General features: G+C 45.1%; 4 protein-coding genes across 5 annotated transcripts in view; 1 reads left to right on the forward strand and 3 right to left on the reverse strand.

The window, feature by feature from the left end:
- Positions 1-366: 366 nt before the first annotated feature.
- Positions 367-4,337, reverse strand: LOC140278636 (uncharacterized). Its single transcript, XM_072373688.1, has 3 exons — positions 4,037-4,337; positions 3,114-3,306; positions 367-2,915 (listed from the first exon to the last, which is right to left on the reverse strand). The coding sequence occupies exons 1-3, from the start codon at positions 4,079-4,081 to the stop codon at positions 1,081-1,083; spliced, it is 2,073 nt and encodes a 690-aa protein (XP_072229789.1). The 5' UTR covers positions 4,082-4,337; the 3' UTR covers positions 367-1,080.
- A 204-nt stretch (positions 4,338-4,541) lies between these two features.
- LOC140278881 (uncharacterized) lies at positions 4,542-6,741 on the reverse strand. The gene has a single exon (XM_072373970.1). The coding sequence runs from the start codon at positions 6,739-6,741 to the stop codon at positions 5,719-5,721; it is 1,023 nt and encodes a 340-aa protein (XP_072230071.1). The 3' UTR covers positions 4,542-5,718.
- Positions 6,742-9,367: 2,626 nt separating this feature from the next.
- Positions 9,368-11,593, reverse strand: LOC140278637 (tripartite motif-containing protein 16-like). Its single transcript, XM_072373689.1, has one exon. It carries the CDS (start codon positions 11,585-11,587, stop codon positions 9,914-9,916), a length of 1,674 nt encoding a protein of 557 aa, XP_072229790.1. The 5' UTR covers positions 11,588-11,593; the 3' UTR covers positions 9,368-9,913.
- Positions 11,594-13,135: 1,542 nt separating this feature from the next.
- The window catches only part of LOC140278684 (poly [ADP-ribose] polymerase tankyrase-2-like), a 27,839-nt gene continuing 18,992 nt past the window's right edge, over positions 13,136-21,982 (forward strand). The window contains exons 1-12 of one of the 2 annotated variants that reach the window (XM_072373753.1): positions 13,136-13,414; positions 14,237-14,593; positions 15,593-15,708; positions 15,800-15,908; positions 18,230-18,325; positions 18,404-18,440; positions 18,696-18,771; positions 19,795-19,889; positions 20,278-20,344; positions 20,420-20,497; positions 21,733-21,841; positions 21,929-21,982. The exon at positions 21,929-21,982 is cut by the window's right edge and continues 68 nt beyond it. In XM_072373753.1, coding sequence (XP_072229854.1) covers positions 14,257-14,593; positions 15,593-15,708; positions 15,800-15,908; positions 18,230-18,325; positions 18,404-18,440; positions 18,696-18,771; positions 19,795-19,889; positions 20,278-20,344; positions 20,420-20,497; positions 21,733-21,841; positions 21,929-21,982 — 1,174 coding nt within the window. In that variant the 5' untranslated portion in view covers positions 13,136-13,414; positions 14,237-14,256. Of the gene's footprint in view, positions 13,415-14,040; positions 14,101-14,236; positions 14,594-15,592; positions 15,709-15,799; positions 15,909-18,229; positions 18,326-18,403; positions 18,441-18,695; positions 18,772-19,794; positions 19,890-20,277; positions 20,345-20,419; positions 20,498-21,732; positions 21,842-21,928 lie in introns of those variants that run through there. The other variant, XM_072373754.1, reaches the window with a different exon arrangement.

The following is a 21,982-nucleotide window of genomic DNA, read 5'->3' on the forward strand; positions in this document are numbered from 1 at the left end:
ATGAACACCGTGAGCTCAGCACAAGTCAAACCTGAACTCCAGGAGCTCCGGGTCCAGCTGACCTGACGTTGCTGATGTGTTTGGAATCACGTTTCAGTTTAAATAAAGTTTTTAGAAATGTTCAGATCACACTTTTCTATCAGGAATGTTGGATTAAACACTGGAAAAGCTAATTTATTCTCATTTTTACATCCGTGAGTTGAACATGTTCAGATAACCTGCTGACAGCTGGGAGCAGGAATTCTGCAGGTGGGTGGAGCTGAGCTGGTCCGTTAAGGAGGGGTGGGATACAACCCCACCCCTCCTTAATGATGCAACCCCACCCGTCTCGTGAATGTTTCACTCAGACAGAATATTGCACGTGGGAAAACATCTGCCTGTGGATAAAGTCTTTATCCTAACAGAAGTCAAAGGAGTCAAGAATAAAATCTTATGACAGAAATATTCCTCTTTTACATTTTAAATCCAAAACTTTATCAAATAAAACATGAACAGCTGTGACAGACGGGTCAGAAGAAGAAAACAAGACAAAACAAACCAGTTCAACCAAAAGGAACCAAGGTTACATACAATTATATTCTCAGTAATTACAGTCCAATACACACACAACACCTCCCTGATGAGGGGGGGGGGGCACACAGTGGGAAACATGGACCTGTCCCAGCTGTGAACACGTTTTCTATCTTCTGCTGTGAGTAAATCTGGCTTCAGGAGATTTGAACAGACTTCTGTTTCCACACTTTGCTCAGTGCTTTGGGGTTGTTCTCAGAGCTTCGAGGGGACTTCAGACGAGGCTCTTCTGCTTCTGACTGTAACACTCGGACACATTTACTTCCACAGGATCGGGTACATGAGAGCCAGCAGCTGCTACTGAAGGTGGAAAAACTTTTCCAGCCTTTCATGTCTAATTTCCAGAAAGACTCCAAGGATCAGGCACATTTTCTTGGAATAAGCGCTCTGTTTGCAGAGCTCAGACATAGTTAATCATTTACACTTTTAATAAGAAACGCTCCTTAAATTCTGCCCATAAATAAATATAACTGACATGATTATTCTTTACCTTTTAATGCATATGTCGCACTAGTCCAGTCCTTCAGATATAACCAAACTGATCAGAGATTTACTGGCTTGAGGATTGCTGAATTTCTCTGTGGTGTGGAGCCTCATGTGATATTTCAGATTTCCTTCCCAGATGAATTTTCTGCCACAAACGTCACAGCCAAAGCGTCTCTCCTGCTTGTGGACTCTCATGTGGTTCTTCAGATGTGTCCTCTGCTTAAAGCTTTTCTCACAGAGACTACAAGTGAAGGGTTTCTCCCCCGTGTGAACCCTCATGTGTCTCTTCAGATCCCACGGCTGAGCAAAGCTTTTGCAGCAAACCTCGCAGTCAAACGGCTTCTCTCCCGTGTGGACACTCATGTGTCTTTTAAAGTTGTACTCGCATCTGAATCTTTTTTCACAGACCTGGCAGCTGAACGGTTTCTCTCCTGTGTGGAGCCTTCTGTGGGTCTTCAGATGCGCTTCTCGCCTGAATGTTTGGCCACAGACGTCACAGGAATGCGGCTTCTTGGCTGTATGCTGCTTCATGTGAGTGCGGACATGTTCCTCCCTGCTGAACCTTTTGTGGCAGACGTCACACCCGAACGGCTGCTCGGCGGTGTGGACGCTCGCGTGTCTCTGTAGATCCTCTGCTTGGGAGAATCTCTCACAGCAAACATCGCAGTCGAAAGACTTCTCCGTGTGGACTCTCATGTGATTCTCCAGATTTGTCTTTTGGTCAAACTTTTCTCCACAAACTTCACAGCGAAGCGTTTCCTGGTTGATGTGCAGCGCCATGTGTTTGGTGAGATTCCTCACGTGTCTGAAACTGCTTCCGCAGATGTTACAGTGAAATGGTTTTTCTCCTTTGTGGACTCTCTCGTGCATCCTAAGATGCTCGTTGGCTTCAAACTTCTGTCCACAAACAGCACACTGGAACAGCTTGTCTCTGGAGTGGACTCTGGAGTGCCTGAGCAGAGCGCCCCGCTGTTTGAATCTTTTCCCACACTCGCAGCAGCTGAAGGGCTTCTCTCCTGTGTGGACCCTCAGGTGTTCCATCAGGTGAGCCTTTCGGCTGAATCTCTGACCACAGAAACCGCAGCAGAACGGTTCCTCCCCTCGGTGGAGCTCCACGTGCCTCTGAAAAAGTTGCTTTTCTTTGAATCTTTGTCCACATTCCTGACAGCCGAAGCCTCTCTCGTCCGAGTCGGCTCTCGCCGGCGAATCTTCTTTCGGTTTCTCCTGAAAACGTTTGTCGTCGACCGAAATGCTGGAAGCCATTTTGAGATGTTGGGTCATGTGTTTGTGAAGAGACGTCTTGTAGAGGTATCGCTTTCCACACTCTGAGCAGCTGAGGACGTTTCTGGCAGAGTTAGTATTTACACCCGACTCCTTCCAACGACTTTCACCTTTTTTAGTTTCAGGTCCAGAATCTGATAAAGGTTCCTGCCAATCATCATCCTCACTGACTTCAGTCTCAGAGCTGTCTGAAGCCTTTTCATCAGCATGTGGCTGTAAATGACTGTCTGGGTCTGGGTTCCTGGCTGGTTCTGGTCCTCCATCAGTTTCTGTTTTCATGTGTTCAGCTGAGCTGCTGGTTGGAGGTTCTGTCTCTCTGCTGTCTTCAGCTTTAAGCTGAAGAAGCTGTGAGGACTGAGGTTTCTCTTCATCATCTTCACTTTTCACGATAACAACAGTGAACGGGAACCTGCTGACATCAGCCTCCTCCAGCCCATGAAGCTCCTCCTCCTGACTGGTCCATTCGTCCTCCTCTTCCTCCTTTATGTGGAGGAGTTCTGGGTCCTGCTGGTCCGGACTGGAGCTCCAGGGAACCTCCTCTTTAATCACCACCAGCTGCTGAACATCTGCAGGTAACACTGAAAAATGAGGACAAACTGCGAGTTTAGAGCAGGACTGAATCTGTGCAGCAGGTAAAACGCTCACTGTTCACGATCCGTTTCTTTGTTCTTACTGGACTTATTTCTATATATTCACAGTAACTTTGTGTTGTTGTTTCTCTCAAAGTGTTTAATCTGAATCTGAAGTGTCCAAACAGTCAGATGTGAGTCACTCACTGAGATCTCTGCCGTCTCCTGTCTGCTCCAGTTCTGATGTGGATGCTGCAGGTCTGGGGGGAACCAGACTGAGTCCTCTGGGCTCATCTGGTTGGAGGCTCCACCTTCGAGGCATCCCTGCTCCACCTGTGATTCTCCTCTTCACAATCCTGGTTGGAAACTTTGGCAGTTTTTCTGGCTCGTTTGTCTGAAACTGTGATTGGTCGACATGTTGATCATGAAATATCAGTAATTCCCAATTCAATATAGACACTTATCATAAAAAAGTCTGTTCTGTGACTGTCTTTAGGTTTCAACAACGCTCCTGTCATGTGGGCTTCACGAAAGCTAAAATAAAAACTGAAATAAGACATTCTGAATTTAAACTAAACGCATTTACAGTAAAGAAATGGACAGGTCGTTCATTACTTATATTTATCAGTGTTTTTAGTGAGTTGCTCTGCTCAGACTCATGGGAGACGTGTTTGTTTCCTGCCGTTTCCATAGCGACAGCGGCGCGCCAGAGAAATTTATATTATGCTTTTTTTTCAGCGTGAGAAATACCACGTGAGCGTGAGAACTTGTTGAAATGCGTGTGTCTCACGCTCATTGTGAGACTTGACAGCCCTGTCTTCAACCATCTGCTCCCTCATGCAGTCCAGCTGCTGCATCACTGTGGATAACTGACTTGGGGAGTACTTGAATGCACCATGAAGTCACTGCTTAAAATGGCATTAAATCATCAAGTAGCGCCAGCCTGGAGACAGCAGTGTCTTTTTGGGTCCCAAAACGAACTCAAATTCTACTTTTGGAGCAGAAACATTAACTTCCAACCCTGCTAACAGTCAGAAAAAGGTTTCCTGTGTCGGTAACTCTGCTCATGACCATGTTCTAACTAACGCTGTCAAACAGCTGCTTACATTTCCACTGGTGGGTTAAATTACCTGTCCAGCAGAAAACAGACAACTTCGGCGTGTCTCTGGAAACATTTGTCCCTCATCAGTGATTTCCAGCCGGGAAAGGCCACACCGATGTGTCTCCGTGTTTTCTTCGTCTTTTCCGGGTTCGGTTCCGCTTCTTCAACGACGAGGATTCACCTCCATCATCTTTCCTTCAGCTGATATTATCCTCTATTTTGTCGGAACATTTAATTACTGTCATTTTAGAGGCATTTTCTGTCCTGAAAATACAACAACGGTGAGCCGTAAGCGAGTCGGTCCGACCTTTATTTTGTTCCCCCAACTCACAGAAGGTTCCGAGCCCCACGAACGTTTCCTCTGAAATATATGAAATATTCTATTCTATGTGACAACTTTACAAAATCTTGCATAAAAAATATGAATCATAGAAAATAATACATATAAATGGGAAACAGGCAAGAAAAATAGTCCATACTTTCCCAGTTCAGTCTGTTCAGTTACATACGTCATCAGAAACTGAACTCACTGACACACAGTTAGTGGATCTGAAAAGTCTGAGATCTCTACCAGATTAAACAAATGCTCAGAAACGCTCCAAAGATCCAATTTTAGGAGACTTTTTTGAGAGGGTATATATGCAGGATGTGGGACAGATTTGGAGCCAAACCATGACAGAAACATCTGTTGATGCAGGAGTTAATCACTTCCTGTGATTACGATGATATTCATTTGAGCTTGAGCCAAAAAATTCCCTTTCAGAAGATGTATAAAAATGTTTTTATTTTCATGTTTTTTTTATTTTTTATTTTATTTTCAACTTAACATTCAGGAAAAAATCTACTTTCACAACTGGAGATGATTGGATCCGACTCTCAGGAACACGTCGGGTCACGGAAAGGAAAAGATTTATTACAGCAAGTTTCCAGGCTGAGCAGAAGTGCAGATAACTTTTACAGAGGTCATAGGTCACCCTTCTGTCAGCCATCCATTTTCTATACCCGCTTAATCCAATTCAGGGTCACCTCATTTATACAAAGACAGAAACCGTTCCACTTCTTACCCTCAAAGCGCTTTTTAATGTTGTTTTCTCACTGCATCCCATCTTTTATGGTAGTATGACGGTCTCTAAGTGAAGAAAAAGCACCACCTGCTGTTTATATCGAGGAGCTTAAAAACGACAAACTAATTCTCAACTGACCTTTCATTATTGTGGCAGATCTGAACTGTTTCCTCCCATCAGTTCTGCTCTTTTAGCCACTTTATAGTTAAACTCTGGTTTAATGCTCCGTGATCTCTCTGCTCAGATCAGCTGCAGTGCGTGGGGGAGGTTCACATCACACCCAGCACGGTTTAAGTGCCCCAACAATATGAAGTTCAGTGAATCCAGTGAGTTTAAACTAAAAAAAAGGATAAAGTTTGGTTTCCTTCTACCTTTTCTTAAAAGTGATCAATGTGAGATCAGATGATAACAGTTATACCAGGCGTGAGTTCAAGGAAATGAACGATCTTTATGGAGATTGTAGAATGTAATCAGTGTAAAAGCTCGTAGAATTCAATCAATGGATCAACAGTTTTCCTCAACCTTTAAAGGAGAATCAGTGGGAAGATTAAGTCGCCGAGCATCTGTTTGTGTAATTCTGACGGTCTTTAGAGGACCACACTGCAGGGAGACAGTCTGCCGCCCCCCCGACGTCCTGTTTGTGGGATTACAGGCCGTCTCCGAACCAGCCCTGGAACTGCTGAACCAAATCTTCCCCCCAAACAGCAGAACCAAACGCTTTGTCTCCACTGTGCACCCTCCTCAGGTGGTTCTGCAGATTTCCCTGCCGACTATAATTTTTGCCACACTCGTGACACCTAAAGGCTTTCTCCGTGTGCGTTTTTGTGTGTCTCCTTAAATGCGTCATCTCGTTAAATCTTTTGCCACAAACAGCACAGCTGAAGGGTTTCTCTCTGGTGTGTATCCACGTGTGTCTCTTTAAATGCGTCTTCTGTAGGAAGGTTTTCCCACAGACGCTGCAGGTGAATGGTTTTTCTCCGGTGTGGACCCGTTTGTGACGCTGCAGAACGCCTTGTTGACTAAATGTTTTGCCACAAACCTCACAGCTGAACGGTTTCTCTCCTGTGTGAGTCTTCATATGTCTCTGCACGGTCGACTGATGTTTAAACCTTTGACCACATAAATTACAACTGAATGCTTTCTCTTCCGTGTGGACCAGCAGGTGTGTCTTAAGACCTTGAAGACGTGTGAAGCTTTTACCACAAACAGCACAATCGCATGGTTTCCCCCCTGCATGGACCTTTATGTGGGAGCTCAGACTCACATTATCTTTAAATCTTTTCCCACAAACACCACAACCAAACAGCTTCACTCTTGTGTCAACTTGAACCTTTGAATCTGAATTTTGCTTCAAAATAACATTTCTCTTCTTCCCTAACCACTTTTTTCCTGCATTAAATTTCACGTGTTTTCTAAGTTCCTGTTCGTCACATTCGGGGCGGCCGGAGGACTTTTTGGCAGTTTTAACCGCTCTGGACTTACTCCAGTCAGGGTTACCGTCTTCAGTTTCAAGTTCAGAATCTGACAAAGGGTCTTGCCAATCTTCATCATCGTCCTTATCGATACTGACTTCAGTTTCACAAAACTCCTCATCAGCATGTGGCTGTAAATGACTGTCTGGGTCTGGGTTCCTGGCTGGTTCTGGTCCTCCATCAGTTTCTGCTTTCATGTGTTTAAGCATTTAAGCTGAAGAAGCTGTGAGGACTGAGGTTTCTCTTCATCATCTTCACTCTTCACAGTTAAAGCTGTGAATGAGGACCTGCTGACATCAGCCTCCTCCCGCCCATGAAGCTCCTCCTCCTGACTGGTCCATTCTTCCTCCTCTTCCTCCTTTATGTGGAGGAGTTCTGGGTCCTGCTGGTCCGGACTGGAGCTCCAGGAAACCTCTTCTTTAATCACCACCAGCTGCTGAACATCTGCAGGTAACACTGAAACACACATGGACACACATGTTATTCAATAACCACACTGATCTTTAACTTCATTATGATTAAAACAATTATATAAGAACAAAAAACAGGACTGATGTGCAGCATCGTGCATGTGTGAAAGTACAGAGAAGGAAAAAGGGTCGGACTCTCTAAGGAACATCGCTGTCATCTCTCAGCTGATTCCTGATTTCAGCTGATGCGAGCACACACTGATGTGTGGCTAATCCGCCTCCGATTGGCAGGTGTAATCAAAGAGGAGCAGTAGTGGTTCAATGAGGAGGTCTTTTATTTGTCAATGTCAGGAAAATTAACAAGACTATTCAGGAGTACTGTCTGACATGCAAAAGCAAGGGAACCGTTGCTTTAATTTAAGGAATAGACTGTCGGAGACCACTGATGTCACAGCAAGACTTGTTTTATCTAAAGAGACATGCAGCCTTTTTTCAGCAAAGTGTTTCAAGTCAGATGTGAGTCACTCACTGAGATCTCTGCCGTCTCCTGTCTGCTCCAGTTCTGATGTGGATGCTGCAGGTCTGGGGGGAACCAGACCGAGTCCTCTGGGCTCATCTGGTTGGAGGCTCCACCTTCCAGGCATCCCTGCTCCACCTGTGAGTCTCTGTCACAGTCCGTCGGGAACTCAGAGATGTATCAGAGGTTTCAGGATGTAAACCATGTATCATGAACTGTTTCACTGACTCAGTTCTCTGGAAAAAGTTTCAATGTGTTTACTGTTCTGAAACTGTGGATATTTTAGGTGTTCAACGATGTTCATGTGATGGAAGCTTCACAAAAGCATTAAAAACGAGTAAATTACAGATCGAAAAACGACAGAAAACGTGCAGATCAAAGAAGTTCTGACAGGTTAAACGTTACCTCGCTGTGACATTCAGAAGAAGAAGAAGAAGCAGAAGAAGAAGAAGAAGAAGCAGAAGAAGAAGCACAGCGTGTTCTGCTTATGGAGACACAACAAGAAGGAAAACTTTTTGTTCGGAAAGAAACACCAGATTATTTAACTGAAATAGAGTTCAGGCGACAAGATTTTCTACAAGACGATGAAACTGTTCATCTTTAGAGTTTTTAAGGTTTTCACACTGAACAACAGTCTCTGGTCATGAAGGTTTCGCTGTGACAGCAGCGGCCCTCCGTCGTGATCCTGGCTCCCGGCGATTTAATCGGTTTTTCTCACCTGATTACTGAAGAGAAGGTGGCAGCTTCTCTCTCCTGTCTGTCACGATAATGAGAGCATGAAACACCAAAGATATGTGGACGTTCCTGCAAATGTTCAGCCAAATTCTGCTTAGTTTCCCGAGTTTTTATCCCGAGCTTCACCACTTTGGCTCTCGTGTTTACGGGGAAGATGAGGGTCCACGTTGCTCTTCCTCGCTTAGCGATGAGTGACGGTGGATTTGCTTCCTACCTGAGCCTTTAAGTTGCTGAACACTGCTGGAGCTGAGACTTGGGAAGGTTTTCTCTCACAGCTGCAGACACAGTAAATGAAGAGCAGCTCAACAACAGGCATCACATTCAACCTGGAAGATCTGTTACAGCCATTAAATGTCTATCCTGCTCTCTGTGCTCTACAACCTCTTTTATTACAGCTAAATTCCCAATAAAGTCGTTGTCATTTGGAGGTTTTTCTTTGTATTATCAGAATCACAAACAGCTGGAACATGAACTCAAAGCTTCTTTTTACTTTTTACTGTTACATTTCCATCGGTGGGTTAAATTACCTGTCCTGCAGAAAACAGACAACCTCGGCATCTCTCTGAAATCATTTGTCCATCATCAGTGATTTCCAGCTGGGAAAAGCCACACCGATGTGTCTCCGTGTTTTCCTTCCGTCGTCTTTTCCGGTTGGGTTCGCTTCTTCTTCTTCAGCTACTATGATCCTCCATCTGTCACAGTTTGGCTCTAAAACTCCTTACAGAACGGAATGCTGAGCTTCATAGACATTATAAAGATATGTTTTATATTTCTTATATGTCTATAGTTAGCTTAACCTGCCCATCCGACCGGTATTTTGTTCCCCTTTGGCGATATAACACCACCGACAGAAGGTTCCCACCTCGAAGGTTCCTCCCACTGCAATTGGCTCTTGAGTTGGGTTAAAAAACAAAAACTGGAAATATAAAGGACCTTTGTTTGTCCCGTAATGTTTGTTGAGGATGAAGAGTGTAAAACATTTCCAGCAGGTCCTTTTTGGTCTCCTTTTTGCCTTTTATTGCCTTCATGCTAAAGCATGTTAGCTAATCATCTGAAGCATGTGGATCAAATCTTTCTGAATGAGAGACGGAGGAAAGAAAAATTCAAAGAAAACTGGACTCTTTTCTCTGTGATTAAGCTGTTTTATTGAAGAAAGTCACATCAGTTTGACATTTTCTCCGTCAGATTTCACACAAACACTGAAATGAAGACAAAAGAAAACACTTTGTTCACTCCTTCAAAGTGGTATTTGCTGTGAAAATCTTCACTGGTTCTCACATTAAAGCTGATGGAGGACCTCCTGATTCCTGCTGATCCTGGAAATGACCGTTTCTGAGCACCTCAGAACAGACTTCCTCATCTGTTGGTTTAGAAAACAGCAACAACATTTGATCTCTGAAACTAATCAAAGTCAGTGTAGCTCCAGAATAATTTTACATTTACAAAGTGATGAGATGTGAACAGAGTCTGTGATAAAGGAAGGTCTGCTGATCTCTCTGTTGGGCTCCATGAAGTGGAAGAGAAACAACAACATACAGACGCATCAACACAAGCATCCAACTAATATTTAGAGCTCAGAGAAGTTTAGATTTTCATGTGGAGAAACATTTCTGTGAATAAAACTCATCATTAGCAGTGATATCCTCCATGGCTGCACAAACACAGGAAAAAGCAGCAAATAAACAGCAAAGAGCTGACAGGATACCTTTATTCCACTTTACACAACTCTGCTGTGGATCCAGGATAATAAAACCTAATCCCAGCACAGAGCGGCTGAGTGAATGTGGTCTGGACTCTGTGGAGGAGAGTCATGGTTCCAGAGATGCTGTAGAAGGACAGAATACCTGCTCTGTGATCCAGGTACACTCCGACTCTGGAGATTACAGGACCTGAGATGGAGGTTTTTATCTTGTTGTACATGAATTTATAACTGATTTGGCTACACTCTAATGCCCAAGATTTGTCATTAAATCCAAATAAACATTCAATCCCTCCTGCTCTGCTGATGTTCTTGTATGCGACTGCGACATCAACTCCTCCTCCCATCTCCACCTCCCAGTAACAGCGTCCAGTCAGACTCTGTCTGCTCAGGATCTGACACCAGTCAGTGAATCTGTCTGGATGATCAGAATAAGACTGAGGTTGACTCATTCTTGTCACTTTTCTGTTCCTCTCCGACAGCAACAGCTCTGTGTTTGCTGTGTTTGGATCCAGTGTGATTTCACATGAATACTTTAAGAATCCAGCTCTGCTCTCTGGTTCTGGTTCAGGTTCTGGCAGTAAAACATCCACATCAGAGACTCTCAGAGAGATGTTGGTCCATTCCTCTCTCAGGAGGTCCTGTAGTTTCTCTCTGAGCTCTGACACAGCTGCTGTCACAGCCTCAAAGTGCCTCAGAGGACGGATCTTGATGCTGGATGAGGGTGTAGACTCCCTGAGTGCTGACACTGAGGGGCAGTTCTGCAGAAACTGGGTGTGATCCTCTGTGTCTGAGAGCTGCTGCAGCTCAGCATCTTTCCTCTTCAGCTCAGTGATCTCCTGCTCCAGCTTCTCCTGAAGCTCTTTGACTCGACTCACTTCAGTTTCCTGCTGGGATCTGATCTGCTGCTTCAGCTCAGAGCTTCTTTTCTGGAGGAGACGGATCAGCTCAGAGAAGATCTTCTCACTGTGCTCCACTGTTTTATCAGCAGACTGATTGATGGCCTCCACCTCCTGCTGAAGCAGCTTCACATCTTTCTCTCGGTCCTGGACTCTCTGCTGGATTTGCTGCCGACTCCCCTCCAGCTCTCTCTGCCTCTCAGTCCTTTCTGCTGCAGCTGACACTGTGTCGTGGCCTTTATGTTCCTCCACAGAGCAGAGATAACAGATAGACTTCTGATCAGTGCGGCAGAACATCTTCATCACCTCATCATGAAGAGAGCAGATGTTCTCCTGGAGGTTCTTGGAGGGCTCCACCAGCTTGTGTTTCCTTAATGGAGCCACATCATAATGAGGCTGAAGGTGATTCTCACAGTAAGAGGCCAGACAGACTAAACAGGACTTGATGGCTTTCAGTTTTCTTCCAGAGCAGAAATCACAGGCCACATCTTCAGCTCCAGCATAGCAGTGATCAGCAGGAGCAGCTTGGAGTCCAGTCTTCTTCAGCTGCTCCACTAAATCAGCTAACATGGTGTTTTTCTCCAGGACAGGCCTCGGTGTGAAAGTTTTCCTGCACTGAGGGCAGCTGTGGATTCCCTTCTGATCCTCTCCATCCCAGAAGCCTTTAATACAGTTCATGCAGTAGCTGTGTCCACAGGGAATAGCCACCGGATCCTTCAGCAGATCCAAACAGATCGAACAAGAGAAGCTTTCCCGGTCCAGCTGAACTCCTTTCTGCGCCATTTCTCCTCTCAGACTCGTCTGTGTTCCTCACAGCTGCTGCACCTTAAAGACTTTGGACTTTAACTTCTGTCATCAGGCTCTAATCTTTCCAGGAGGAGGAGAAACTTGAAATAATATCCAGTAAGTAATAAAAACTGAGTGGTTTTATTCACCATAAAAACAGCACAAAGTCCAGCTCATTGTGTTTGGATCTGATTTCAGAGAAAGAACTGATGAACTTTTCTGAGATGATTAACAGGGTAGGAACAGAACCAGCTGCTGGTTTCACCCATCCTCAGCCTGCAGGTCTGCAGGGAGGGAACAAGGAAAGCAGGAAGTGTGTTGAAGCTGTTTCACACCAGTCTTCATGGTTAAAATATGGTTTATTCTTCTTTTAATCCCTCTGGAAAGAAGTTTAGCTTCACTTTCACAAAGAATCATTGTGTTAAAGCTCCAGTTCCTCGTCGGCTTCTTTCTTCACAGAACTTTAAATGAAGCAGACGAGCTTCTCCTGAAATAATGGAATCAGTTGCTGCACATAAATCAAATGTTGCTGCTTTGGATCCTAAATTCGACATAAATGCAGCAGATTTTTGAGCCTGAAAAATCAGGAAGAACATTTAGAAACACTTTGAGCCTCTGATTAATATCATCCTTTTACTTTGCTGTTAATGCACCAAGTGGCAACACATTCTTAACATGTTCTTGTAGGTTTTCCTCCTCAGAATGAAGATTAAAATCATATCCTGACCAAACACACGTCAGACCTGAATGTATGTTTATCTGAAGGCTGATTTTCACCTTAAAACTGAGCTGATGAGACGGTTTCATGATGTTTTCTTCTGAAACTTCTCTAAAGGAGCTCATAAACTGCATTTAACTGAAATATCAAAGAAAGATGATCTACACTCTCAACACACATTTGATCATGAAGTCTAACAGGTCTGAACCAGCCCAGTTTCATTTGAAGCCCTTCCTCCAGCAGAAACTATCTGACTCTGAAATGTGGTGATAGAAAAACAACCATCCCGTTAAAATGAGATAAAAAGCTTGATAAACTCTGATGAAATGAAGACTGAAGCACCTGAATGCAGCAGCAGACTTCAGGTGGTGCGTTCAGGTTCCAGAAAGCTGCGCAGACTCAGAACACAGCGTTCACTGCCGCACGACGCAGCGTCTGCAGGGCGCTGACTGAGGGTGCGTTTGGTTTAAACACCAACTCCACACGACTGAGCGGGGCTCCACGTGAGGTTCATTCAACTTTATTCATGTAGCACATTTAAAGAAAACCACAGGGGAAGCCAAAGTGCTTCACATGGAGACATAAAATAGGTTTAAGATTAAGATAAAAGGCATAAAGACACAAACAATTTGTTTTTATTCAGTAAAATAATTTAGTTGAAGCAGAGCTTTTATATGCTTTAACCGGTGATTCAAACCACGGTTTCTGGACCGTTTAGATATGTTTACTTGGGCTTTAGGTCAAACCAAAGCTATTCAGTGTCATACCATAAGAATGATTATTTCTACTATTGATTTCCCTCAGACTACAACAAGCCGATCGTGTCCCAAACAGCAGTAACTCCGCCCGGTCCGGTCGGGCTTAGCGTAACAAAAACGAAGGCCTCCTTTGTGCTTGAATTTGGGAGATTCGGCTGATGTGGATGTCAGCGGGTTCATCTCATCATCTCTGTGTCAGATGCGTGTTTCCGCGGTTCTGTCCGCATCCGGACCCGCGCGCACAGAGCCGCCGCTGGAGGAGGAGGTGGGGGCCGCGCGCCGGGTGGGGGTCTTCCTTCACACAGCTGTAATGTTGCAGTGATATCACCGTAACGGGGGGAGTCACCGGTGAGTTCACGGAGGCCTCTGCTTTTTATTAATAACATTTATTTTCCGTTCAGTTCTGATCTTTTATTGTGTTTTTGTCCTCGGTGATTTGTGGGTTTTTTTTCACACTTCGGTGCCTGTTTCTGTTAAATTCCAGTTTAATTTAAACCAAAAAACAAGGTGATATCAACGTAAAATCTCCAATTTCCATCCGCATGTGATTGTTAGAGTTTTTTTATTCCGCCCTCAGGTGGGCTGAGATGCTCGAGCATAAAACCTTTACTGCAATGCACTGTTTCTATAATACAGCCTGGATTTACACATGCACTTTGGAGCTGAAGCAACATCTCACGAGTCAGAGATAAGTGAAGAAATATTCAACTTGTTTGCTGCAGCATTTACTCTGTAACCAACAGTGGGTGCAAACAAAGGCTTAGCTGTGGCCAAAAGTAAATATTCTGTCGAGTTTATTTCACATAAAAGTAAAGTCATTTTTCTCTAAAAACAGCTTCTGGTGTAATTCCAACAATATTTAGCGTTTTTGAGTTTATTTTTTACGATCCATCACTTTTCCAGCTACAAACGCTGGTCCATAGAAGCTGAAATATTCAGACTTCAACAGATATTTCTCTTGTTTTTAAGGCTTCGGCTGCTTTTCACTGATGCTCCGACACTGAAACTGCAGCCAGCCGAAGGTCCTGTCCCAGGTGATACAATCTGCCCCCCCCCCCATCACCTCTGAACTGCAGTGATTAATGTGGCCTTTGTTCATTTATTATTTACACAGTTTAAAACTGGCAGGTTTTCCTGCTTGACCCAGGCTTCTTACTTTTTTCTCAACAGGGACTTTCTTCCCGTCCTTCATGGCCTCAGTAGCTTCAGGTTTCTGGGGTTCCGCCTCTTGCTACTCACACTCCAGAATCTCCAGAACCGGCAGTCTGAAGCTGAGTGGAGGCTCACCTTCATCCATGCTGCCTGGACGGAGATGCTCAGGAGTGGCGAGCCTCGCTGGTGGAGCTGTGTCTCCGGGGGCCGGGGTGGTAGAACCCGGCGCTGGAGGGCCAGAACAGGCCCGCAGGGAGCTGTTCGAAGCTTGCCGGAGTGGAGACCTGGAGCGGGTTCGTAAACTGGTGACGACAGAAAACGTGAACAGTCGGAACACAGCGGGGAGGAAATCCACACCTCTGCACTTCGCTGCAGGTGAGACACACTCAGTCTGCAGATCCGTCAGTTCAGTTCTATCTTTATTGATCTTTACGGTTTCATTGGCTGGACCGCTGAAGAATGAAAAGAATAAAGATTAAAAGAACTGGAGCGAAGCTTCAAGTTTCACTGTTTGCAGATGATGTGCTTCTGTTTATGTCAGAGTCCTAAAGCTCAACTCCGAATCATTTAAAGTTAAGGGCAGATTTCAAGCTTTAACCCAAAAATATGTATTTTTAAACTGATGCAAAGACGTGTTCAGTGTCCAAACACAGATGCTTTAGCTTCAAAGTCACTCACATCTGTCCAGAGTTTCCAACACTTTCCATGAGATTAGGAAAGTGGAGCTGGACTCCACCCGCATCCAAGTGTTTGTCTTATTCCTGCAGAACGACAGATCCTCAGCAGATAAACTGGACGGATGATTCAGCCGTGGCTCACAGCCAGACACGCTTCAGCTTTTCATCGTCATCATGTTTTCTTCACACCACACAAAGTGTTTCTCCTGTTCAGGAGTTTTAACACTTAACCCCCGACTCGTCTGACTGACCTTCGACAGACTGATCGATCGGGCATTAAGTTCTTTGGTTTTCATTCTCTGGATGAGGCTGTTATTCAGCCTGTTTTGCTCAGTTAGTCAGTTACTGGAATCTTACTGATGGAGCCACTAACATGTCTGTCCTGCTCGCAGTTAACCGTAATCCTTTCTCAGCCTCAGCTGCAGCAAAAAAACACGCTGATGAAATCAAGTGAGACTTGTAAGAAGAATCAAATCGCAGTGAAACACGTGAATGAATAGATCAGGATTTATTCCAACAGAAGCTGGGAATATCTCCTGCTGCAGGTTGTGTTCGAGCCCAGCTGCAGCAGCAGCTTCTTCCTCTGCTTTCATTGTTTAAGCCATGTTCATTATTTATTGAGTCATTTATCAGGGGGGGACACAAAGATGTCTGAGGGCTCAGGCCTGATAACTGAGTGCTGCTCTGTTAACTCCAGGTTTCGGACGTAAAGACGTGGTGCACTTCCTCCTCCAGAATGGCGCCAACGTCCACGCCAGGGACGACGGGGGCCTGATATCGCTGCACAACGCCTCCTCCTTTGGCCACGCTGAGGTGCTCCAGGCTGCTCACACAAGCTGGAAAACGGCTGATTTTCATTGGTTGGAGAGCTTTGCAGCATTGTGGGCTCTTTGTTTTGGTGCAGGTGGTGAGTCTGTTGCTTCACTACGGCGCCGACGCCAACGCCAGAGACAACTGGAACTACACTCCACTTCACGAGGCAGCTATCAAGGGCAAGATGGACGTGTGCATAGGTACAGAAACACATTGAGCGAACAGGCAGAGCCGTGGTAGCTCTGGCTGGATGAGTATCGGTCAGGCCTGTGGATATTTCACGCCTCCAGACCTAAATCAGTCACCACAGTAACCAAAGACATCAGTCAGAGTTCTGTGGGCGAGAGTTGGTCCAATGGACAGATGAGGTGTGCCCAGTGTTTTGATAGACTTTTAGAGTTTCTGTCCTTTTCTGCAGCTGAAGGCCGGCGTCTTCCAGCAGAGTTTGTGAGGTTGTGCAATAGCCTGGTTTAATCCAAGTTGTTGCATTGCAGAGAATTTCTTTATGATTGACTTTGAGACTGGTTCAAAGGCTCTATCCAATCAGAAGCAGGCTGAGACAAGGGCGGGTCCCTTTAGACCCAGCCACAGGGGACTAAGGTTCAACATTTTGGAGTAGCAGCCATGATAAGAGCGGCTCGTGTTCTCTAAATACGAAGGAAAGGAGAGCTTCCTTAATTATCTCCCTTTGCAGAGGACACATCCTTTATTAAAGAAAGGACATAATTCTGTCCCACAATTCCTTGTGGCTGCAGCTTTTAAAGTGATGCTCGATTAGGTTTTAGAGATCGACCGATATGTTTTTTCCAAGGCCGATACGATACTGATTATTAGTTTTCATGGAGGCCGATAACCGATATTTGGAGCCAATATTCATTTGCAGTAAAAGTGAAAATATTCAGTAGAGAGAGAGAGGAAAAGAAAGAGAAAGAGAGGGAAGAAGGGGTGGGTTATGTTCTGGAGAAGAGGAGGAGAGAGAGGATGGACAGAAATGAGGTAGGAAGTGTAAAATAAATTATTCTGGGAGACTTAGGTGTTGGGGCTGTGGTCCTGTGACCTTAAGGTAAGGGTAAATGGGAGGGGAGGGCATAAGAAATGGCCAAATGATCAATTTTAGGGCCAAAAAGGTTAATTTTGGGGAAATTATGAAAATTATGAAAATTAATTTTCCCGTGGAGGAGCCAGGGGAAGGACTTATGGTTAGGGCTAGGGTCCTGTGACCTTAGGGTAAGGATAAATGACAGGGAAAGGCCTGAGAAACAGGAAACAGGTGGTCAGGTAAGGCTGAAAACAGTTAGTTTTAGCCAAAATTGTTGGACTTATGAAAATTAATTTTCCCGTGGTGGAGCCAGGGGAAGGACTTATGGTTAGGGCCATGGTTCCGTGACCTGGAGTGTGGGTACTAAGGGAAGAGGGGATGGTGTTCCTGTTGGGGAGGAAGAAATGCACTCACAGAAACTTTGCAGACAATATTCAAAAATAGCCTTCATCATCAAAACCGGGCTTGATCCAATGTCAAATAGGAGTCCTGTACTCCAAAAACATCCAGGATTGTATTCTAGGGATTCTCTGAGATAATCAGGTTGTTAAGCAACAGTTAGCACAGTGGCCCAAAATGAATCTGCTTGAATCCTGACAACAGTGGAGGTTCATTCCGTCTAGGAAGATTAGAGAATCGTGCCAAATAGAGGATAATACGGCTACACTATCTCATGAACGGTCACCAGACTACGTGGTTGTGTGGTACCACATCTGAACTGAGACTACTCTGGAGTGTAGTTGTGGATCGCCTTCGACATGTTAGCAGAGTTGAGCAGATTGTTGTGAGAGCTTAGTGCTCGACCCGTGACTTATAAAGGCTAACCTCTGTGAAGTTTGGAGATGTCCCACAGAATGCTGCTAAAAGGAAGAATAGTGGTTCTATTAGGCCAATATGTTGTAAATGTGTTTGTTGTTAGCTGTTACTCGTGAAGGTGGTGGTTAAGGGTTTATCTGACCTGTGTAAGGTTAGGCTTAGGGTTAGGGTTAGGTTAGGGTTAGGTTAGGGTTAAGTTAGGGTTAGGGTTAGGGTTAGGGTTAGGGTTCTCCCAGTCAGTTCACCAAAGCAGAAGCAGCGACTATAAGCTCTTCCTTTGGAGCTTGAGTTGGACTTGTGCAGCCATGTTTAGTGAGGGCAGGTAAAGAAGTGGAGGGACCTCTGACACCAAAAGGAAGTCAACAGAGGTGGAACTCACCTCAGTAATCTGTTACTGACCTGGAACCTGTTGCTGGACACGTGTATGTCGACATACTCACAGGGTAACCTCCAGTTCAGACCTTCAGAAACGTCATTTGGTGTCTTTTTGTGCAGATTTTTCAGTCACTCCTTGTTCATTTCACCTGATGCCTCCTGTGTGTTCATCAGTCCTGCTGCATGAAATAGTTTTTGTTTCCCGGTCAGAACCCCATGAGCTTGAATCTTTATTGTAGGTGGCTGGAAGTTGGCCTCTCCGTGCCCCATCTTGTGCTTGTGTTTGTGAAGTGTTGTTGCAGCACGGCGCAGAGCCGACCATCCAGAACACAGACGGCAGAAACGCTCTGGATCTGGCTGAACCGTCCACCAAAGCGGTCCTAACAGGTGAGGATTTAATTTCACAAGCCTGAAAAGATGCAGCTGATGATTCAGATTCAGATACTTATTCTTCCCCTTTTTCAGGTGAATATAGAAAAGATGAGCTTCTGGAGAGTGCGAGGTACATCCGTGTTAATTCTACATTTACTGATCATAGATCATGCTCTAAGAACCTCACTGTCTGCAGATTATTTCATTTAACACCAGTATGCATTCGTTTACTTATAAAAATAATCTTCTTTTTCTTTTTTCAAAACCCAAATCTTTGGTTTTGCTTTAGAGAAAACATTTGAATGTTATTCTGCAGTAAAAGTCACAGATTTTAACCTGAAAACTCGTCTGTGTTTGGTTCATCGTGATGCTGCCGACCGCACAGGAGCGGGAACGAGGAGAAGCTGATGGCTCTGCTGACACCGCTCAACGTCAACTGTCACGCCAGCGATGGACGAAAAGTAAGCAGCAGTTAAACTGGACAATTACTGAAATACAAATGTTCCACCAAACACAATCTCTAGTTTAACCAAGACACCTTTCCCTAGAAATAGAGTTCTTTGGACCTTTTTCCTTTACATTTCCACCGGCTGCCGGTCCATCAGAGGATAGACTTTAAAGTTCTGATGCCGGTCCATCAGAGGATAGACTTTAAAGTTCTGATGCCGGTCCATCAGAGGATAGACTTTAAAGTTCTGATGCCGGTCCATCAGAGGATAGACTTTAAAGTTCTGATGCCGGTCCATTAGAGGATAGACTTTAAAGTTCTGATGCTGGTCCATAAAGCTCTGACTGGTCCAAAATACATCAGTGACCTCCTGACCCACTATGAACCTTCCAGACCCCTCAGGTCATCTGGATCCGGTTCTTTATCAGCTCCCAGAGTCAGAACCAGACCTGGAGAAGCTGCATTCAGCTTCTATGCTCCACATGTCTGGAACAAACTCCCAGAAAGCCTCAGATCAGCTGAAACTCTCAGGATTTAAGTCCAGGTTGAAGAAACATCTATTTTCAGCTGCTTTTGAATAAGCTTGAGTTTCAAAACGGAATCATGTTTTAACTCCTGATTTTATCTATTGTTCTTATTTCTTTCTTTTGTTTAAATTTTAAATCCTGCTTTTTATTTCTTCTGTTTTAATGTCTCTGTAAAGCACTTTGAATCACCTTGTTGTTGAATTGTGCTAAATAAACTTTCCTTGCCTTGCATCACAGGACCAGTTAGCCAGATAACTAATGGATAAACAGCTGAATTAGTTGGCTGAAAGTAATCAATAAGGTATCAAAGTTTCCCAAAATGATAGAAAACAATTAGCTTAGTTCAAGAAAAAAAGCCAAAGTTGTCCGTTGAAACCGTTAAAAGCTAAAGATAATGTTTGTATTTCAACATGATAAATGGAACTATGATGGAGGACCAGCTCCAGCTTGAGGCTGGACGCCACAGAGCTGCTGTTTGACTGTAACCGTCGGTGCTGCTGTCGTTTCAGTCCACACCTCTGCACCTGGCAGCCGGTTACAACCGTGTGAAGACTGTGAGGCTGTTGCTGCAGCACGGAGCTGACGTTCAAGCCAGGGACAAGGGGTAAGATTCTGGTTCCTCAGCCTCAGTTTCACCTCCCAGGTTACCTGCAGCCTGAGTTCAGGGCGGCAGTCTCCTCTCTCTGAATGCCAACACTGTGCAGGTTTTCCTGACCCACAGAGGAAGTGTTGGAGGGGATCTATGTGGCAGGTGTCAAGACAATTTATAACCAACATTCAGTCAATTTCCAGTTGGTTTTCCAGAAAGAGCTTCAGCAAATCGATCCGAGCAGAAATGAAGTCTTTAATGTCACGCTTGTTAAAGGAAATGTGAAGTTTTTTCGGGCGGAGCTGTGTGTTTAAGATCATTTAGCATCTCCACATTAATGCTGACTCCACAGTTTTCTTTGCTAAAACCAAACAAGCATCAGTAAGTGCGCCTTGTGTTTCAGGGACCTGGTTCCTCTTCATAACGCCTGCTCGTACGGCCACTACGAAGTCGCCGAGCTGCTGCTGAAGGTCCGTTTCTCTTCACTCTCCTGCAGATGTAACAGCCTTTAGCAGAAATGTTCACAGATGTAATTCTGTGTTCAGCACGGAGCCTGCGTTAACGCCATGGACCTGTGGCAGTTCACTCCTCTGCATGAAGCCGCCTCCAAGAACCGGACCGAGGTAAAACGCACGACTCCTCACCGCAGTGGCTGCCGTGTTGCTCCTCAGTCTCAGTGTAGAAACAGCAGAACAGGCAGGTTCAGGTGAGCTGGAGGCCAAACCGAGCCGCCTCCAACGGCTCCTCAGGTCCCAATTCACACACATGCTCACCAGCTACATGGAGTTTTATTTGTAGAATGATCCTTTAAATCATTTCAACACAACAAACACCTGAGTTACTGCACAGGTTCACAGCTTCTGCTGTGAAATCAAGGATAATTACAGGTGTGGCAACATTTAAAACTGAAAGGCTTCTTCAACCCGACTCATGCAAAGGGTTCTTGTTTGGCCACAAGATGATGCTGCAGTGTTTGGAGATGAAGGAATAATCCAACAGGAGGCTTTGAGTGATGTTTAAATTTTAAATGAAGCGGTTTTCTTGGTGATGAAGCACTGATTCTCCCAACTCATCCCTTAAGAACACATTGGGTCACGTTTTCAAACCCCAGATACCACTTTGGAGCTATTTTTTTGCCTCAAAGGAACTGATCTCCAGCTGCACCTCATCTGTTGAGGAACTTGGAGCTTGGAGGCTTAAATTAGTTGCCGAGCAAAGATGTTCAGAGGAGCTCCAGTTTGTGTTTAAAACAATGTTCCTCAGAGAAAGACTGGAAGGGATCTGCATATTTCTGCCTCTACAGAGCAGAATATCATTAAAGCATTCAGGGAATCTGGAGGAGTTTCAGTGTAAAGGACGAGGGAGCAAGCCTAAGCTGGACCCCGTGACCTCTGACCCCTCAGACGCTGCATCAAGAACCGTCATTCATCAGCAGCTGATAGAAGCACCTGGACAAGGGATTACTGTGGAAACCTTTGTCCAGCACCACAATACAGAGTTCCATTCACAAGCTTTACTGTGCAGGAAAGAAGCCTGATGTTAACCTCGTCCACTTCTCTGGGCTCGGAGGCGTCTGGGATGGACCGTCACACGGTGGAAACGTGTGCTGTGGTCAGACCCATCAGTATTCCACATCTTTGTTGGAAGAAATGGAGCAAAGAGCAAAAGCAGCATCCAGCCTGCTGTCAGCAGCCAGTCCCTGCAGCCAGGCTCTGTGATGGTATGGGGTTGGATCAGGGGGCAAAGCTCATTTCCACTTCTTCTTGTGTTTTCTGTCACAATGCTTTATGATCTGAGGATGTACTTCCTGTGTGCTCTGAACTCCTGTCCTCATCCCTCTGGTTTCACGTTTCTACAGGTGTGTTCTCTGCTCCTGAGCTACGGCGCCGACCCCTCCTTCCTGAACTGTCACAATAAGAGTTGCATCGATCTCGCTGCCAGCGTGCAGCTGAAGGAGCGGCTCGCCTGTGCGTAACGTTTGGATCCACCAGCAGAATGCCAGCAGCTGGAGGAGAAGGGCATGTATCTACGCTGAGGTTTTCTTTCTTTGGCAGATGAGTTCAGAGGTCACAGCCTGCTGCAGGCGGCCAGAGACGCTGATGTGGTTC

This window comes from Leuresthes tenuis, unplaced genomic scaffold (genome assembly GCF_036924035.1).
Source record: "Leuresthes tenuis unplaced genomic scaffold, fLeuTen1.0.hap1 SCAF_20, whole genome shotgun sequence".
Lineage (NCBI taxonomy): Eukaryota > Metazoa > Chordata > Actinopteri > Atheriniformes > Atherinopsidae > Leuresthes > Leuresthes tenuis.